Raw genomic sequence first — 19,104 nt, forward strand, 5'->3', positions numbered from 1 at the left:
GACATCAGAGTGATTCTTCTCTGCAGTGTGTTGCCGTACTCTCCAACTACCATCCTGACCACATAAGAGGAAACAAGATTCATAGGAAAAAGTAACTTTTTTTCCAATTGTCCAATGATGCCATTCAGATGCAAACTCCAAGCATCATTGCAATGATTAGCTGTAAGCATGGGTACCTTGACCAGGCACCTACTCTGGGATCCCATATAGATGAGAATTGTCATCTTGCAAATGCCACAAGTTGCACTCTGGTTAAAGTCCATGATCAGCCATTCCACCATTCTCCATCTATTGGCTCGCACAAGGTGAGATTGCATACATTCACCACAACAATCAATGAGGTGTGGGTGCCCGACACTCCTCCAGCAACTGCTGCTCTTGTCTGCTACTTGTCCATTTTTGAAATACCTTAACTGCAGCACTACAAAATAACCTATAACATTCACAGTTTCTGTAATACTGCCACCCTTCAACCAGTATGCAACAATTGTTCATTTTTTGAAGTCTGTCAGGTCACACCCCCTTGCCCATGTTGACGAAGTACTTTGTATGGACTGCAGTATCACATTTACTGGTTCTCACATGGGGGGGGGGAGGGGGAGTAACAGCTGATTGCTAAAACACGGGTGGTTATAAAGTTCTGATTGGGCAGTGTATGAAGTCCATGCCATAACAGTACTCCCAATGCCTAAAGTTAAGACTAAGAATCCAAGGTATGTCTAAGAATCCATGCCATTGTTAAAATAGAAATCATAAATAATAATCTTTTAATGTTATAACATCTCAAAGAGGAGGTCTGCAGTATCAACAGTGGTATCATCACTGTCTTCCCTACACTGGGAAGAAAAGGCCAGAGTTCAAATCCCATGGTGGCGCGAGGAACTTTAACGGGTTTTTTTCACTCAGTGGCTGAGTTAGTCGGTCTCAGGCATAGACAGCAAGGTTTTTTTTTGTCCAGCAAAACAGGCAAATTGACCAGAGAACACACGCAATTTACAGACACAAAATATGGGTTTATGTAATGAATTACAGGCAGCCCTAATATAATAATTTAATCTTGAAGAGTAGAAAATTCTGTAAAAGAATCAGGAGAAAAATGTATGAAATAATTATAATTCAAATTTACATAATGAAATAATTTTAAGGAAGATCATTAAAAACTAAATATACATAATCACTTACCGAGGACCTGTGAAGAGCTTGTCGTAGATTTTTTTGTAGAGGTGCAGTGAATACATCTAAATCAAATGGATCTATTTGACTTTCTAGCTGAGAAATAATTTGGCGAGCTTGTTGACTAAGTGGACTATTTGAACTATCTTTTGGTCCCATCAATCCCACGATAAACTGAACATCAAATAACAGCTGTAATGCCCGAGTCTGAAGAAGATGGGAATTATACTGGTTTTCATCCTGCCAGGCATTTACAGCCTTGTCATAGAGTGTGAGAAGTTTGGTAAAAAGATGAAGAGTAATTTCTTGCCTTACTGACCTTAAAGAAAACAGAATTATTGTAATATAAAATTCTAATTAATCCAGCTGGCTATTGTGACAAAACCATAATATTTTAATCTCTGTTTATACCTACTTTTGGATACATTGGTCCTTATTTAAACATATAATATGGAATATTTCTATTTTCATCATGGATGAGATTTTAATTCCACATTACATTTAATGAGGCCATGGATATCCCCTTTCCATGTGCTTGATAGGCTTGAGCTGCAGGCTCATGGTATTGCATTGCAGCAACATCCTTTTTTCTAGGACTTCGAGTTCTTATTAACTGCCTACATCCTCCACTACCTGATCATTTCTAGACAAGTATGGTACTTCAATAACAGGGTGTTATTGAAGTACCATATTATACATGGTAACTCCCTGGAAGGGGGTTGCAGTCTCTTTTTCATGTTGATAATAACCATAATAACCAACATGAAAACTCCTATCTCTTTGTTTATGCAAAGCAGTATTAGTTGCATAAGTTGCTTTATTGCATAAGCTGCTTGGATTGTGGGGAGCTATGTTGGTGAGTCTGACAGAAGACTGCATTCATGAGCACAAGGAGGCTGGCTATTGGCACTGCTAATTTTTCTTGTTTTTCCCTGGCTGGGCATTATTGGAGTGAACAACATGACAAGCTTTAACCCTGATGACATAAGCATCTGCTTACATTTCACTCATGGCTAGCACCAGAATCAATTGCAATAGAGTGATAGAATTGTATCCTGTTACAGGATACAAGTCCATTATCTTAACTATGGCAAGCACTGGTACACACTTGGAGCACATCATTTACTGTTGCCAGATCCTGAGTAGTCGCATTTTTTTTTTTAAGTTTTACTGTGTTCTGGTTCCCTCTGTCACATGACAGTCTTGCTGTTTACTCTGTATTGTGCCATTTATTAACAAGTTGATAATGAGGCACTTTGCCTTGAAAGCTACTTACCTTTGTAATTTTAACTCATGTTATTCTCATGTTTTTATCTCTTTTAATATATCTGTCTGTTCTTAATTGCTTTTAACTACTTTAAACTTATTTTCAACTTATCTTTGCACATTTATTTTAATAAATGTTTAGTCAGTTGTTAAGTAATTTTTACGGTCTACAGTTGTTTATATTTCAACATGCTTTGTAGTAGTAGTAGTAGTAGTAGTAGTGGCACATGATGCAAGAAAGCAAGTGTAGGAGCTTATGCAGCATCAGCCAAAAAAAAAAAAAAAAAAAAATCATCACACCATTCCCTCCAAATGCCTGTCCAGTTCCTCCTTAAATTTATTTAACCTATCAACTTCCACAACGACAGATGGAAGTTTGTTCCAGCAATTAACCACCCGCTGGCTAAAGGCAAATTTCCGCACATCTATTCTACATCTGTCCTTTCTTAATTTGAACTTATGTCCCCGTAGGTTCGTAATCTGAACAAGTGGAAGGATCCCATCAGAATTCAGCGTGCTCAACCCATTCAAGGCCTTATAGACCTCAATCAGATCACCGCGCAGGTGCCTAGTCTCCAGCCACTGCAATTTGCAGAACTTAAGCCTCTCTTGGTAAGAGAATCCCTTCATTCCCCTCACCAATCGTGTTGCTCTTCTCTGTACACGCTCAAGCAAATCTACATCCTTCCTAAAATGAGGCCTCCAGACCTGTACGCAGTACTCAAGGCGTGGCCTGACCATTGCCTTATACAGAGGGACAATCACCTCCTTTTCCCTGCTAGCAAAATTCCTATATATCATTGACAAAACCCCATGACCTGCCCTAGCAGCCTGTCTGCATTACTCAGAAAACTTCATATCTGACTGCACAATTACTCCCAGGTCTTTTTCATTTTCTACCACCTTAAGTGTAGTACCACACAGTTGGTACGTTTCTCTGGGGTTACTTCTACCCATATGCAGTACTTTGCATTTGTCAAGGTTGAACTTCAGTTGCCACTTCTTAGCCCATCTGCCCAAATTATCTAGATCCTGTTGCAGTAGCACACTGCCATTACTGTCATTAACAACCCTGCCAACCTTTGTGTCATCTGCAAACTTCGACATTAAGCCTGATATACCTTCATCAATATCATTGATAAATACACAAAACAACAGTGGACCCAACACCGAACCCTGTGGGACTCCACTAATAACATTAGTCCATGAAGAGCAGCACCCATTGATTACCACCCTCTGTCTTCTCCCACTTAACCATCCTTTTATCCATTGTAGCAACTTACCCTTAATACCATTCTGCTCCAATTTGTACAGTAGTCTTCCATGCGCAACAGTGTCAAAAGCTTTCCTGAAATCCAAGTATATGATATCAAAATTATTTTTCGCATCCAGTTCCTTTGTGACCACACCATAATAACCAATCAAATTTGTCAGACAAGACTTTCCCTTAACAAACCCATGCTGTGTTTGAATTATTAGCATTAGCATTAGCATTAGCATTAGTAGAGGCATTTGATGCAAGAAAGCAAGCTTATGCAGCATCAGCCAAAAAAAAAAAAAAAAAAGTAACATAAATAAATAAAAATAACCACTTCCACTTCACCCCTCTGTTCATTCGAAATACCTGTCCAGCTGAGCCTTAAACTTATTTAGGCTATCAACTTCCACGACAAGGGATGGAAGTCTGTTCCACCCACCAACCACCCGCTGGCTAAAGGCAAATTTCCGCACATCTATCCTACATCTGTCTTTCCTCAATTTGAATTTATGCCCTCTCAGGTGATTTTTCTGAGCTAGAGGAAGAATCCCATCAGCATTGAGCATGCTCAAACCATTCAAGGCTTTGTACACCTCTATCAGATCACCCCGCTGGTGCCTAGTTTCCAGACACTGTAATTTGCAAAACTTAAGCCTTTCTTCGTAAGAGAACCCCTTTGTCCCATTCACCAATCTAGTTGCCCTTCTCTGTACTCGTTCCAGCAGCTCTACATCCTTCCTGAAATGAGGCCTCCAGGCCTGTATACAGTACTCTAGGTGTGGCCTGACCATTGCCTTATACAAGGGAATAATCACCTCCTTATCCCTGCTAGAAAAATTCCTATATATCATTGACAATACACCATGAGCTACTCTTGCAGCTCGTCTGCACTGCTCAGAGAACTTCATATCTGCCTGCACCACCACCCCCAGGTGGTGGTGCAGGCAGATATGAGTTTGTAATTTGCAAAACTTAAGCCTTTCTTCGTAAGAGAACCCCTTTGTCCCATTCACCAATCTAGTTGCCCTTCTCTGTACTCGTTCCAGCAGCTCTACATCCTTCCTGAAATGAGGCCTCCAGGCCTGTATACAGTACTCTAGGTGTGGCCTGACCATTGCCTTATACATTGTTAATATTAACAATGTGGTTTTCCACTTTGTGTTGACCTTTTTAGCCAACATCAGCCAATACGGAAAAAAATATTGTTTTCCTATCACTTCTAATAATTTGTCTTTTAATTTTCTGATGTGATTCTGTATTACACCAAGTATCCAAGTAAAATTTTTGGCTTTTTCATAAAAAAAATTGTTATATTTAACTTAATAGAATAAATAAAATGATAAAATTAACCAACCTTTTAATAAAGAATGTTATACATAATGCATGACACATTTCCTTTTAATATTTTTTCTTAATTCCTGAATCTTTTTAAATTCACACACACTGAGCCTTAGAACTTCAACTTCTGTTTACTTATACTGAGCTGTTACTAATTGTAAAAATGCAGCTCTAGAGGTCACCCTGAACAATGTATATCTTTATAACTGATTTTAATGTTTACCATAACAAACTTGCAGGAGTACATAATATAATAACAATGTTATAAGTTCAAGACATTAAGTTTTCTTCAATTGACCTTCTTTGTTGGTAACCAAACATCAGCCAATACGGAAAAAAAAATTGTTTTCCTATCACTTCTAATAATTTGTCTTTTAATAATTATGACATTTATTCCAAAAATCAAATTACTTTCCAGTTGAAGGCAAATTTACACACATCTATTGTGCAACCACTCTTATCCAATTTAAATTTGTGTTGCCTTGTCTGTGTGTCATCTGTGTGCCTCACCATTGCCTTATACAAGGGAATAATCACCTCCTTATCCCTGCTAGAAAAATTCCTATATATCATTGACAATACACCATGAGCTACTCTTGCAGCCCGTCTGCACTTCTCAGAGAACTTCATATCTGCCTGCACAACCACCCCCAGGTCCCTTTCATTCTCTACCACTGTCAGTGTAGTACCACAGAGTTGATACGTTGCTCTGGGGTTGCTGTTTCCCATATGTAGTACTTTACATTTGTCAATGTTAAACTTCATTTGCCACCTCGAAGCCCATCTGCTCAACCTTTCCAAATCCTGTTGCAGCAGCATAGTGTCAGTAGTGTCCTTGACAACCCTGCCAACCTTCGTATCGTCTGCAAACTTGGACATTAAGCCTGATATACCATCATCAATATCATTCATAAATACAGAAAACAATAAAGGACCCAATACTGAACCCTGAGGGACTCCACTAATAACATTAGTCCACGATGAGCAGTGTCCATTGATTACCACTCTCTGTCTTCTCCCCCTCAACCACCCCTTTATCCATAGCAGCAATTTGCCTCCAATGCCACACTGCTCCAATTTGTGCAGCAGTCTTCCATGTGCAACAGTATCAAAAGCCTTTCTAAGATCCAAGTATATAATATCAAAGTTATTCCCTGCATCCAGTTCTTTTGTGACTGCATCATAGTATCCAATCAAATTGGTCAGGCAAGACTTCCCCTTAACAAAACCATGCTGTGTCCTAGCTATAACTGAACTCTTGTCTAGATGATCCTGCAGTGCTTCTTTAACCAGTGCCTCCATTAATTTTCCGGGAACAGAAGTTGAACTCACAGGTCTATAATTACTTGTGTCAGCCTTTGATCCCCCTTTGTGAAGTGGGGTCACATTTGCACATCTCCAGTCCATGGATACCTCCCCTGAGTCCAAGGAAGCTCTCATAATTATGGCTAAGGGTGTGCTTACTTCCTTTGCTGCCTCCTTTAATATAACTGGATAGATCCCATCCATCCCAGGTGCCTTTCTTGTGTTTATCTTCAACAATTTCTCCTCCACTTTGCTCTCAGTTATTACAAGATTCTCTAGCTTACTGCTAGAGTTGAATACACCTCTGGCATTCCCCTCGCTGAATAACTCCTCATGTGTGAATGTCGATGCAAAATATTCATTTAGTTTGTTAGCTGCCTGAGCAGGGTCATCAACAGTTGACCCATCGATATCAAGTGGACCAATCTGATTCATCCCCTTCCTTCTAGAGTTTACATAAGTAAAGAACTCTTTGCTGTTTTTCTTCGCATCCCTTGCCAAGGATCTCTTAATCTGCCTTCGCCTGCCTAACCTCCTTTGTAACTTGGTTACAGATCAACTTGTATCTATCATAGGCGTCTGTGTCACATGTTAATTTGTATGTATCCCATGCATTTTTCTTCTCTGCCATATGCCTCATTAGTTCATCTGACATCCATTTAGGCCTAAACCTTGAACAATATTTCTTAGTTGGTATGTAAAGCCTAGTAGCTTCCAAGATAAGTTCTTTGAATGCTTCCCATTTTGAATTTGCTGTTGGCAATATCATCAGTTGATCCCACTGTATAGAATTTAAATACTGTCTCAGTCCATTGTAGTCGCCTTTACGAAAGCAATGCCCCTTCCCTTTACCCCTAACGGTAGTTACCTCTTTGAGTAACTCCCACTTCAGAACACTGTGATCACTGCCACCTAGTGGTTCATTTATCTGCAGATTCTTAATGCATGAAGAATCACTACTGATAATCAAATCAAGAGTATTACTCCCTCTAGTTGCCTCCCGAACATGCTGATGTAGAAAACAATCATCCAATAAATCCACAAAAGCCTTGCTACTGTGTGAGTGACCAGCCCCGAAATTCCAGTCAATATCTGGGAAATTAAAATCCCCCATTATAAGACTCTCTGATTTAGTGGCCCACTCTATTTCTCCGAACAGTTTCTTATTATACTCACAGAGTCATCAGGCCTATAGCACACTCCTACTCTCAATTTTGATCTCCCAATGCTTATGTCACACCAAACTGACTCGACACTGCACTGTCCAGCGATGTAGACTGGCTTCACTTCCTTGGATTTTATGTGTTTTTTAACTAATAGCATAACCCCTCCTCCCTTCCTATCCTGTCTATCCTTTCTGTAGACATTGTACTCCCCAAATTCCAGTTCTGCATTCCTTATATCTGTGTGACACCACTTCTCTGAAATCCCCATAATATCTGCCTTTGATGTTTTGAGCAATACCTCAAATTCATCAAATTTATTTACTAAACTCCTAGCATTGGTGTACACGCAAGTATACATGCACCTGTTCTTTTTCTTAGCTACCCTAACGCAACCCATGTGTTTACTTGTACCCCAATGATTCCCAGCAGTCTCTGAAATATCCTGCATCTTATTTTCCAGGCTGCGGCTCATTCCAACAGAAGCAGTGCAAGAATCACTTTCACCTCTGCCAGTGGCTACTGTTAATCTATTAGTCCTTGTATCCCCCCAATTTTAGCAGTTTTCTGACACACCTAACACTGCCTCAATAGCATCAACAAACATTCTTGCACCCTTTCTATTTAAGTGTATCCCATCCCTGTAGAAGCAGTCTCTCCTGTTAACAAGTACAGACCAGGCTGAAAAAAATTCTACCCCTTGAGCCCTGCACAATCTTTCCAGGGCCGAATTTATTGACAGGGCTCTTATCATATACTCCCTCCTATCGTGTCTGGGCAGAATTGCAGACACTTTCAATTTCAACCCTAATTCACGGCTTTTTTTCATCAGTGACCTGTACTTGTCAAGTAATTTCGCCGGTCTCCTACTCTTAATATCATTAGTGCCAACGTGTACAACTATATCACCTTTTGTGCCCTTAAAAGATGATATCCGCTCTACAACGTCATCAACTTTTGCCCCTGGCAGACATACCCTAGTCCTGTTCCACCTATCCTTTTTACAAAGCATGTTTCCCGTTTCCCTGACAATAGAGTCACCAACAACTACTATTTCCTTTGGGACCAGCGCATTCTGCCTTGGGGGTTGCCGCTGTGTTGCGCGATGACCAAGTGCAAGCTCTGGCATTGGTGTGTGCAGCTGAGAGCTTTATGGGCCCCTCACTTGTAATCCTTCGAGGGCATCCACCCTGTCCTTCAAGCTCTCATATAGGCCCATAACAACGCTGAGTTGTCGCCTGATCTCCTTACACTCCTTGCATCGCACACATACAAAGACATCCCCCATGGCAGTATCATGTCCCATACTTGACTGCTCCGCAAACATCAAGCAAATAGTGGCCCACTCTATTTCTCCGAACTAGCATCAACAAACATTCTCAATAGCATCAACAAACATTCTTGCACCCTTTCTATTTAAGTGTATCCCATCCCTGTAGAAGCAGTCTCTCTTAAAAGGCTGTGATTCAGAGGACAACTGGCCCCCTCAGTTCTCCCCTGGGCCACAGCATTCCCATTAGCTTGAGCCTTTTGATACAATTAAAACGGTGCCTTTTACACTACATACATATTTTAAATTTATGGGTATCAACACCAATATTATATAGTTAATTGGCGCCTCCATAGCCAGGTGGGAAGGAGCAGCAGTGCGTAGCACACGCTTCTTGATTAGACCAGGGTTCGAGACCGTCACCACCAAATATGGAGGATGCAGAAAGGTCAGGGAATGATGACCGTATATTCCCAGAGCAATATGGCCTTAGTTGCTAATGCTCCTAAAAACCAAATAACAACAAATATAGTTAATTACTAAAAACCCATATATAATTATGCTTTGTGCATTTCATCTTTAAATAGATTATCTGTACACCATTTGGCATCTCTCATATTGTGGAATCACTTCACAACTGTGATGGCATGTTGCATTACCAGGGTACCTCCCACCCACCGATGATAGGCCAACAGCTTTGAAATGGTGCCATCTCGGTGGTGGTAGTATCCAGTGAGAATAAATAACAGTAGTCTTCTCTACTCGAGAAGCATTACTTATTCAAAGTAATGCAATACTTGGTATCTCATTGTGAAGGTAGCCACAATATGAGATACAATTAAAATGATGCCTTTTACACTACATATGTAATTTAAATTTATAGGTAAACTATGGTGTATTGACACCGATATTATATAGTTAATTAGAAATTAAAGTTCATCGACAATATACACATTTCATATCAAAATACTGACATATGACTGTTTACCAGTACAGCACACTTTCAAACATTAGCACAGGATTTTTCCAATTGTTGATTTCTCTTAGACATCAACAATATCTTTGTTGAGGCAATGAACTGTTTTGATTGCTTCAAAAAAGGATACAGACATCCTCTTCAGAAATGTTGAGTCAAAGTTTTGATCATAACAATGATCCTGCTGTCAAGAGCATTTCCAAAGCTTCACCTGAAAGAGGTCTGAATGTAGTTTTCTTTTCCCCTCACCTGGCTTAATATTCTTTCATTGGTTGAGGCAACCAACAGTTGAGATTCTGCCAGCAGGATTAAATGGTTCTCAATAGGTTGTAGATGGAAATGGATATTTAACAGTTTCTCAGCACTGCTATGATTAATTGTTAAAATGCCAACATGACTTGAGATAATTAATTATATTTAAAGCTTCTATATGCACTTGTCAGTCCCCAACCAAGGACCACTGTATATCAATTCTTCTTTCATGATAGATACCAATGTGGTCACATATGTGGATAGTTAGATGCTCCTTGTTGCTGAGAATTACAGAATGGAAACAGAAAAAAACCTGAAATGAAGTTTTAGAAGCATTTGCTATGTAGTGTATGACACAAACTAACAGTTCCACCCCCAAGAAAAACAAATCAAACCTATGTTAATGAAAGGTAATCTGAACCAGTGCCCAGCGATAAAGTATCAAACCCACTCAATATCTATGTTACAGCTCTACAGCACTTAATGTTGTAGTTACACTTAATGTTACACTACTCAATGTTACAGCACTTAGGAGTTATTTTAGATCATAAACTACTCTTGAGCCTCCACCTAGTTCATTTAGCAGATAAAAAAAAATGCATACAAGTAATACTTAGAATCATGCACAGTGATTGGAGTATTATGGGGAAAGCATTGCTGCTTCTTTACAACTGTGTTTCATCTGCATTTTAATGTATGCAGCTGGTATCTAATACCATAGAGCTGCCCAGGCAATGAACAAGGATAAGCTGGGTTCCATATAAAAGCAGATGATACTTCTCATCAAGCAAGCCTGTTGCACCTGTCATCACATAGTGCTTGCTGGTAAGCTTCCTTAAGGAAAAAGAAAAAAGAAAGTGTAATAAATGCACTACTAAATATTTGACAGATCTGCTGGAACATGGAGAGTAAAGGTGCCATAACCAAAAAATTTATTTCAGATGTAGCCTATGTAAACATGCAAATCAGGAACTGGTTCCTACCTGGTATTTATGTCATATATCTGTTGACAGGCTCATCACTTCCAAGTACTCAAAGAGAAATTAGCTAACCTAGGCATCAGTGACATACAAACCTACCACTGCATGGAACAGGAGACTTGGTCTCATATACCATATTTTTACCCCCTATTGCAGCTTATAGGCAACAGCAAACAATTTAACTGGGACCTTTGCTGCTGACCACAAAGAACAATTTACTGAAACAAAAGAGACATTCAATGCATTTAAAACATTTGCCAGTGCCATATTGTATAAGTGCAAAACAACAGACAACACTGGGAGAGAACCTGCATAACAAAAATAATACTGGTCCCATTACCACAATGTCCATTTGATTCAAACTAGCCTTTCACCTCATTCTGATGGAGACAACTCCTTCACAGTTTCCTGCTTATTCAATACTACCCTTCACTTGAATGCTCCAATTTTTCCTAGGGTAATGACTGCACTCCCATATTGTTCCTCCGTCTGAGCAGCCCTCTGTGCACTTGGACCATGTGCTTATATATGGTGGTGCAGCTCTTGCTGTGTTTTATATCATCCTCACAACTTATTTTTATTTTTTTTATTTTTATTATTTTTGTGCTTTTGTATGGGCGGCTCCTAGAACAGAAGTTCATCTCCGCCTCGTTGCTCTGTTCAGTTTTTATAGACTCTGTAAGGGTAAGGCCGGTGTGTGTCTTATAAAAATAAATAATATTTTTTTTTTTTTTTTTTTTCCAAACCGAATCCACACAGGAATATCCCAGATTGGATGAAGATAGATGAAAAGGAAGGGGAGAGAGGGAAAAAGAAAAAAAAAAAAAAAAAAAAAAAAAAGCTTTTCATCCCGCACGGGAGAAAGTGATAGGAAAGAAAAACTGTGTTTGTGAGCTTATGTGTGTGTGTTCTGTAGCGTGATGTTGTGTTTTGGCCTATTGGCTACCTGGAAGGAGTGAGCACCTGGACGATTCCTCCAGGTACTCGTCCCTAGCAGAAGAAGGGCAAGGCCTCCCCTACTATCTGCACGCCCTCCTCCCTGGGGAAGAGTTCCCAGGGAAGAAAGAAAAACTTGTATAAGATGAAGAGAGGGAAGGAGTAAAGAGGAGAAGGACTGTTCCGGCCCAGGAAAGTCCCAGTCCAGGATGGATAGCTAGAACAACAACGCAAACAAATAAATAAATAAATAAATAAATAATAATAATAATAAAAAAAAAAAAAAAAAAAAATTTTTTTTTTTTTTTTTTTTTTTAGTGTGAGAGAGGAGCTTTCCTGGTCTGGGGAGCCCCAGCCCAGGTCAGAACGCGAAAAAAAAAAAAAAAAAAAAAAAGATTTAAATCCCACAACCTGGTCAAGGAAAGGAATAGAGCCAGGATGTCAGCAAGCAGAATGATGTTAAAAGAAGAAAGAAAAACTTGTATAAGATGAAGAGAGGGAAGGAGTAAAGAGGAGAAGGACTGTTCCGGCCCAGGAAAGTCCCAGTCCAGGATGGATAGCTAGAACAACAACGCAAACAAATAAATAAATAAATAATAATAATAATAAAAAAAAAAAAAAAAAAAAAATTAGTGTGAGAGAGGAGCTTTCCTGGTCTGGGGAGCCCCAGCCCAAGTCAGAACGCGAAAAAAAAAAAAAAAAAAAAAAAAAGATTTAAATCCCACAACCTGGTCAAGGAAAGGAATAGAGCCAGGATGTCAGCAAGCAGAATGATGTTAAAGGGGAAAAAAATAACAAATAAATAAGAAAGAAAAGAAAGAGGGTTTTTTTTTTTTTTTTTTTTTTTTCAAATTATCCCACACGGGGTGGATAGGAAAAGGCTATCAGGAGAGTGCTAGGGCTACTAGTGCTAGCTGATTATGAGAAGAAGAGAGAGAGAGTAAAAAAAAAAATAATAAAAATAAATAACTAGTTATTGAATTGCAGAAGCTTCTAGGATGATTCTCCTCCTACGCTTGAATACGTCTGCCGCAAAGTGCTGTAGTGCACCTAAGTTCCTTTTGGAATGGACAAGGAGTTCTACTTGGTCAGGAGAAAATCCCAAAATTGCTGCCTGGAGTTGTTGTCTATGGTCCTCGTAGATAGTGCATTCAAATAGTAGATGTTCCCAACTCTCGACAGACCCACAGAAACAGAGGTCAGTATTTAGCAGACCTAGTTGGTGGAGTTTCTGGTTGAGAGATCCATGTCCAGTGACCAGAAAGGATGTTTCCATGCTGATTGAGAACCACTTGTTGACCGCTTTGCTGGTTGCGAATGTGACATCCGGTATAAATTTTTTCGTAACAATGCCTTTTGTGGTCGTGTCCCATCTTGTCTGCCAGTAATTGATTAGCTCGTTATAGCAACGAGCTCTTTCCTGTTTGGTATCACTGTCCAGGTTGAGTTCAATATCCAGTATTTCAGTTGGGATTCTTTTTTTCAGACGGTAGGCAAGTCCTCTATAGATAAGGAATAGATCCAGGGGATGTTTCCAGATATTACTTGCAATGCTGCAGTTGACACAGTTCTACAAGCACGATGGGTAGCAACTTACAACTTATGTGAAAATTCCACAGCAACCCACTGGATTGTCATGGTGTGACAATTTTACAGATCTAGCATAAGTAAAACCATCAACTAACCCTGGCTGACACCTTTAGAGTTGTTATTGTTGTTATTTGGTTTTTAGGAGCATTAGCAACTAAGGCCATATTGCTCCGAGAATATGTGGTGGTCATTTCCTGACCTTTCCGCATCCTCTGTATTTGGTGGTGACGGGCTAGAACCCCGGTCTAATCAAGAAGCGTGTGTTATACACTGCTGCTCCTTTCCACCTGGCTACGGAGGCGCCACACCTTTAGAGTGGAACTATGGCAATGCTTACTAAGTTTCTTATGCATGTTCGCAACTGAATTAAAAAAAAAATCTCTCCTAATCTTACTAGAAAAAAGCAACAGGCCTTGTAATTTCAACACCAGGGCTTTCCAGGCTGTTGTATGTCCCAATATAAGCAGTGTAAGGGCCCATTCGCATGATAATTTTTCCCTTCATTTCAAGCTTCATGCCAACTGAGCCTTAAAGTGGTATTTAGATGATCAGTTATTGTTTCATTTTTCACTTGGTTAAGATAGGGTGTTAGAGCAAAATAAGATGAGTAATTTGAGTGAGTTTGAGGTGATTTTTGTAGCATTTTGTATCACATTAAATAAGAAAAATAAAAGAAAGAAAAGATCCAAGTGGCATTTGGTTCCACCATTTTAAGCTTGTCTAACAAAAGATTAAAAATTATATGCTGCATTTTTCTTATCAACATTATAGTAAGTACTACTTTTTTCCCTTCCGCAAACACATCTTATTTTTATAAAAGTCTATAAAATCTTCCAGAAATTCCTTCCCATTACTCATTTTAACATTTGCACACACAAACAACAGATGAATTCTGAATTATTAACTTGGGAATCAGAGCACAAATGTGACACAAACTGACATGTTTGTTTACAGTCATGCGACAGTGATCAGGTTGTACCATCAAGCTTCATACCATGCATCATTCCACTTCACTCTTTCATTTCTGGTATTTAGATGAACTTGCATGAAGCTTGAAATGAAAGGAAAAGTGATTGTGTAAATGGGCCATAAGAATCAATTTCACCTCTACTTGTGGTTGCCATTAACTTGTTAGTCTGTGTAACCTTCCCCCCACCCACAAGCTAGCACATTTCAAACCCACCTAACATTGCCTTGATAGCATCAGCAAATATTCTTGATCCCGTCTATTTAAGTGTATCTCATTCCTATAAAAACACTCACCTGTTTACAAGCGCATGCATCCATGCATGCATGCATGCACACACACACCCACCCACCATACTGAGGAAAATTCTACCCCATGAGCATTATAAAATCTTTACAGAGCCAAACTGATCAACAAGGCTCTCACACATTCTTATAGTTTCTGGGCAGAAATGAAGACACTTTCAAATCCAAAATCGTGACCTTTTCTCAACATTGCTCTATACCTGTTAAGTAAATCCGTAGATCTATTTTTCTTAATACCAACACATACAACAATACAACAGTACTACCATTTGTACCCTAAAGAGATGATAACTGCTCTTAAACACCATTAACTTTAGCCCCGGGCAGACATACATAAGATTCAATTGTCTGATCATCAAAAGATTCATAGAAGGTATTTTTCCCAGTCTGTCTTGGGAAATTTCCATTTTATTGGGTTTTCTGAGGCTATGAAGAATGATATTTTAATTCTATATAGTGTATGGTAATGCTGATGATTGAACAAATTGTCAAATGCTATCCACTTGATGTTTAGGAAAATGATAGGCGAGCAGATGAAAAAAAAAATCAATTAGAGAGGTTACTGCTCTAAAGAGATGGATGTTGGTGGTAGAAGTATTCAATATCCTTAGAATTTGCCTGTCAGTCAGATTTCAATTAACTGTATTTGTCTGTCTGCTATAGAAGAACCCAACAATGAACATCATTTATTATGGGGAAAGGAGTTGATAACTGCACAATAAGAGTTTACAGTTCATGAATGGTACAGGGATAATTGGGTAGAAGGTAGATCGAGACAGATGTCAAAGTAATATCAATTACTATATGCATAGCAATGGTTTCTAAGTAGATCTGCAAATCTAGCACTTGCAAATCTAGGAGTATGGCTCCATGAGCATTATTTGTAGCAATTTCTGTCTCATTAAAAGAGTCATGTGTCATTTTTTAATTGAGGGTGATACCTGAGGTCTGAAAATTTCTCTTGTGAGTAGATGCCAACAGAATTCTAATATTTAATTAGCTTACAGTTGTCATCAATATTGCTGTGAAAGCCTGTTCAATTTCATTGAATGATGTTGTTCATTGTTTTGAGCAGGTATACTTGTGGTGATTTTTTTTTTTTTTTTACATGGCCATGCAATCTTCCACACAGATTTCCAGAACAGTTTTATCTTGAATAGAAGTTTGTGTTATCCATGAAGGAGGAATTAGTTGATTTTTAAAAAATGTAAATTAAACATGGTGTAATCAAATAATGATTCACAGAATAAGCACTATTGTATCACGTTAAAGGAATTGTTGCAAGCTACAACAAGTAATGCTGGTGGTGCTAACTGTTATCTGCATACAAACAAAAAGTTAAACTCAAATTTGAACTACCAAATAAAAAATAACTGAAAAATTTCAGAATAGATAAGTAAGGACCCACATTCAGCCAGGGAAGCACAGTATGATTCTGCAAAAAGTATGATGCAATTGCTGCCTGAAACACACAATTAAGCCATCCCCTCCTCCACGCACCTATATAATGAAAAATATAGGTCCAGCTGAGAAGAAAAACACTAAAGAAAATTTAGGGTAGCCACAGTGACCACTTATTCAAGGAGGCATTGACCCTGTGGAAATTACCAAAATATTTGCATTTCTATGATGGGCCTGCAAACAGCAAAAGAACTGTGAATATGCCCATGTGGGTGATAAAGGCCATCTCAACAGAAAACGTGTTAAATATGGTTGACAACTCAAATATACTGACAAGATGAAATATAAATATCTATGTCATCCAGAGCCAACCGACAGGCCAAAAAAATTATGTTGCATAAATTGAATTTTAATACTCCTTAATATTTTACCATGGCTTAGCCATCTTACTTCAGTACAGTAAATGCCAATTCCAAACACAGATTACTAAGAAATTCTTTTGACTGTCAATGGTTAAGTCCTTTGATGTCATAAAATTTACTGTTTTAATGATGCTGATTATCACACTAACTCAACACACAAATTCTCCCAATGAATAATAAAATAGTATTTCATTACTTTTATGCTTCCACTTTAATTAATTTCAGCAGACACTTCCATTTTCCAACAGTTGCTACAACTCCTCAGTTGTTATAACAGATAAGTCTGTCAGTGTCAATGATAATCAAGCTGACATTGCAGTTACTGCCTCATAAAAATCAAATCACCCAATTCTACTGTTACATAAAAATTATCATTGCTATCACATACAAAAATAAAAAGTTGACCTGTATTTGTATTAACTATACTTTCATTCAATGCTAATAAAAGTTGAAATCAGTTGTCCATAATTTAAAATTACATTGAAGAGAGCTGGTTAACTCATTTACACACCTAGCTAAAGTCCAATGAAAAGACTTCTACTATACAAATATCCAATTTTTTTCCTATGTAAATTAGGACTCCAACATTTTTCAAGAATTCTTTGATAAATTTACCATCTGAATGTAGTTTAAATTTTTTTTTTTGTTGTTGTTAAGAATATCTACTGTTTAGGAGCAGAAATATAACATGTTGCATTGTAGACAATATTTAAAATAAAAATTAAATTTCAGCCTTAATGGCAACTTTGTTGTTGTTGTTGTTGTTGTTTGGTTTTTAGGAGCATTAGCAACTAAGGCCATATTGCTCCAGTATATGTGGTGGTCATTCCTTAACCTTTCCGCATCCTCCGTATTTGGTGGTGACGGGCTCGAACCCCAGTCTAATCAAGAAGCATGTGCTACGCACTGCTGCTCCTTCCCACCTGGCTACGGAGGCGCCATGGGTAACTTTGTATTAAAGTGCAACTGTAAGTTAGAAAGTTGGCTGTTATTCACCCCAGCTCATAGCTGCAAGAACCATACAAGGAGATTTGAATAACACTGATCACCACCAAATGCAAAGAACAACATAAGGACAGGACCTACTAAATCTGTCCTCCCCCCCACCCTCCACCAGGTTTTCTCCTAACACACACAATACCTGAACCTAACCTTTGCAACACTATAATCTCCCTATCTGGTGCTTCCCACATGGAATTTTTAAACACATGGATTTAACCAACTCAGCCATACTTCTCCAACCCTAGGATTTCCTCAATTACACTAACTAAAAGATCTAAAGAACTTATTTCAGAGGGATAAGACAGAAACAGAGTGATCCAGTCAATTTAAATAAGAAGTGTATTAAACTCTGGCAGTGAGCTAAATGATTTTGAATAACTCAGCGCAAAGTGGAAGAGAAATTGTTGAAGACAAACATAAGAAAGGCACTTATGAGAACTTCCTTGGACTCGAGGGAAGTACCCATGGACTGTAAACGTGATCCCAATTCATAAAGGAGGTTCAAAAGGTGACACAAGTAATTACAGACCTGTTAGTTTAACTTCTGTTCTGGGGAAATTAATGGAGGCACTGGTTAAAGAAGCACTGCAGGATCATCTAGACAAGACTTCAGTTATAGTTTGAGGATACCTTAAAGGTTCAGGGAAACTGCTAGTTAGGGGGGATGTGGGTAATACTGACACGCATTTATCTGATAATATTGGTCAAAGTAACTCTTGCACATACCTCGAGAGTTCTTATCTGTTACCCCAACTGGACATATTATCCAGACGTTCTGGGGGCAGAAACGTTTCAAGTGAGCGGGTAGCTAATGCCAGGTAAGAGAGCCTAAAAAACTTCAAGGATTGTTAAATATACAAGAACAGTAAGTCCTAATTGTTTATATGGTAATGTTAGAAGTGTCGTCAATAAAATGAGTGAATTTGAACTGCTGGTTAAAACAAGTAACGCGGACATAATAAGGCTTACGGAAACGTGGTGCCACCCAGAAATAGGGGATGATGAGTTTCAGTACAGCTTGTATAATGTATTTAGGAAGGATAGGGTAGATAGAAGGGGTGATGGGGTAATGATTCTTATCAGAAGCAGTCTGAGTGCAATGATAGCTTTCCCGGATTCAGACATTTCACGTGCTAGTATAAAATCTGTATGGTGGGAGATCTGAGAATGTTTGTAGGAGCATTAGCAACTAAGGCCATATTGCTCTGAGATATGCGGTGGTCATTTCCCTGACCTCTCCGCATTCTCCGTATTCGGTGGTGACGGGCCTGAACCCCGATCTAATCAAGAAGTGTGTGCTATGCACTGCTGCTCCTTCCCACCTGGCTATGGAGGCGCCATATGGTGTGAGATAGTTGGAAACAAAGGTATAATGCGAGTAGGAGTAATCTACAGACCAGGTGATTGCGAAGATTATGATGAAAGCCTCTACATGCAAATGGAATGGGCAAGTAAGCATCAATGTCTTATTATGGGTGATTTCAATTTGCCTCTAATTGA

General features: G+C 38.8%; 1 protein-coding gene across 3 annotated transcripts in view; it reads right to left on the minus strand.

Annotated features, from left to right (window-relative positions):
- Cog1 (conserved oligomeric Golgi complex subunit 1) overlaps positions 1 to 19,104 on the minus strand; it is a 546,651-nt gene that overhangs the window by 32,679 nt on the left and 494,868 nt on the right. For all 3 annotated transcript variants that reach the window (XM_090377929.1, XM_090377930.1, XM_090377928.1), the window contains one exon: positions 1,183 to 1,492. In XM_090377929.1, coding sequence (XP_090234055.1) covers positions 1,183 to 1,492 — 310 coding nt within the window. The remainder of the gene's footprint in view (positions 1 to 1,182; positions 1,493 to 19,104) is intronic.

Source organism: Mastigoproctus giganteus, chromosome 7 (assembly GCF_048544385.1).
Source record: "Mastigoproctus giganteus isolate SK-2022 chromosome 7, ASM4854438v1, whole genome shotgun sequence".
Classification (NCBI taxonomy): Eukaryota; Metazoa; Arthropoda; class Arachnida; order Uropygi; family Thelyphonidae; genus Mastigoproctus; species Mastigoproctus giganteus.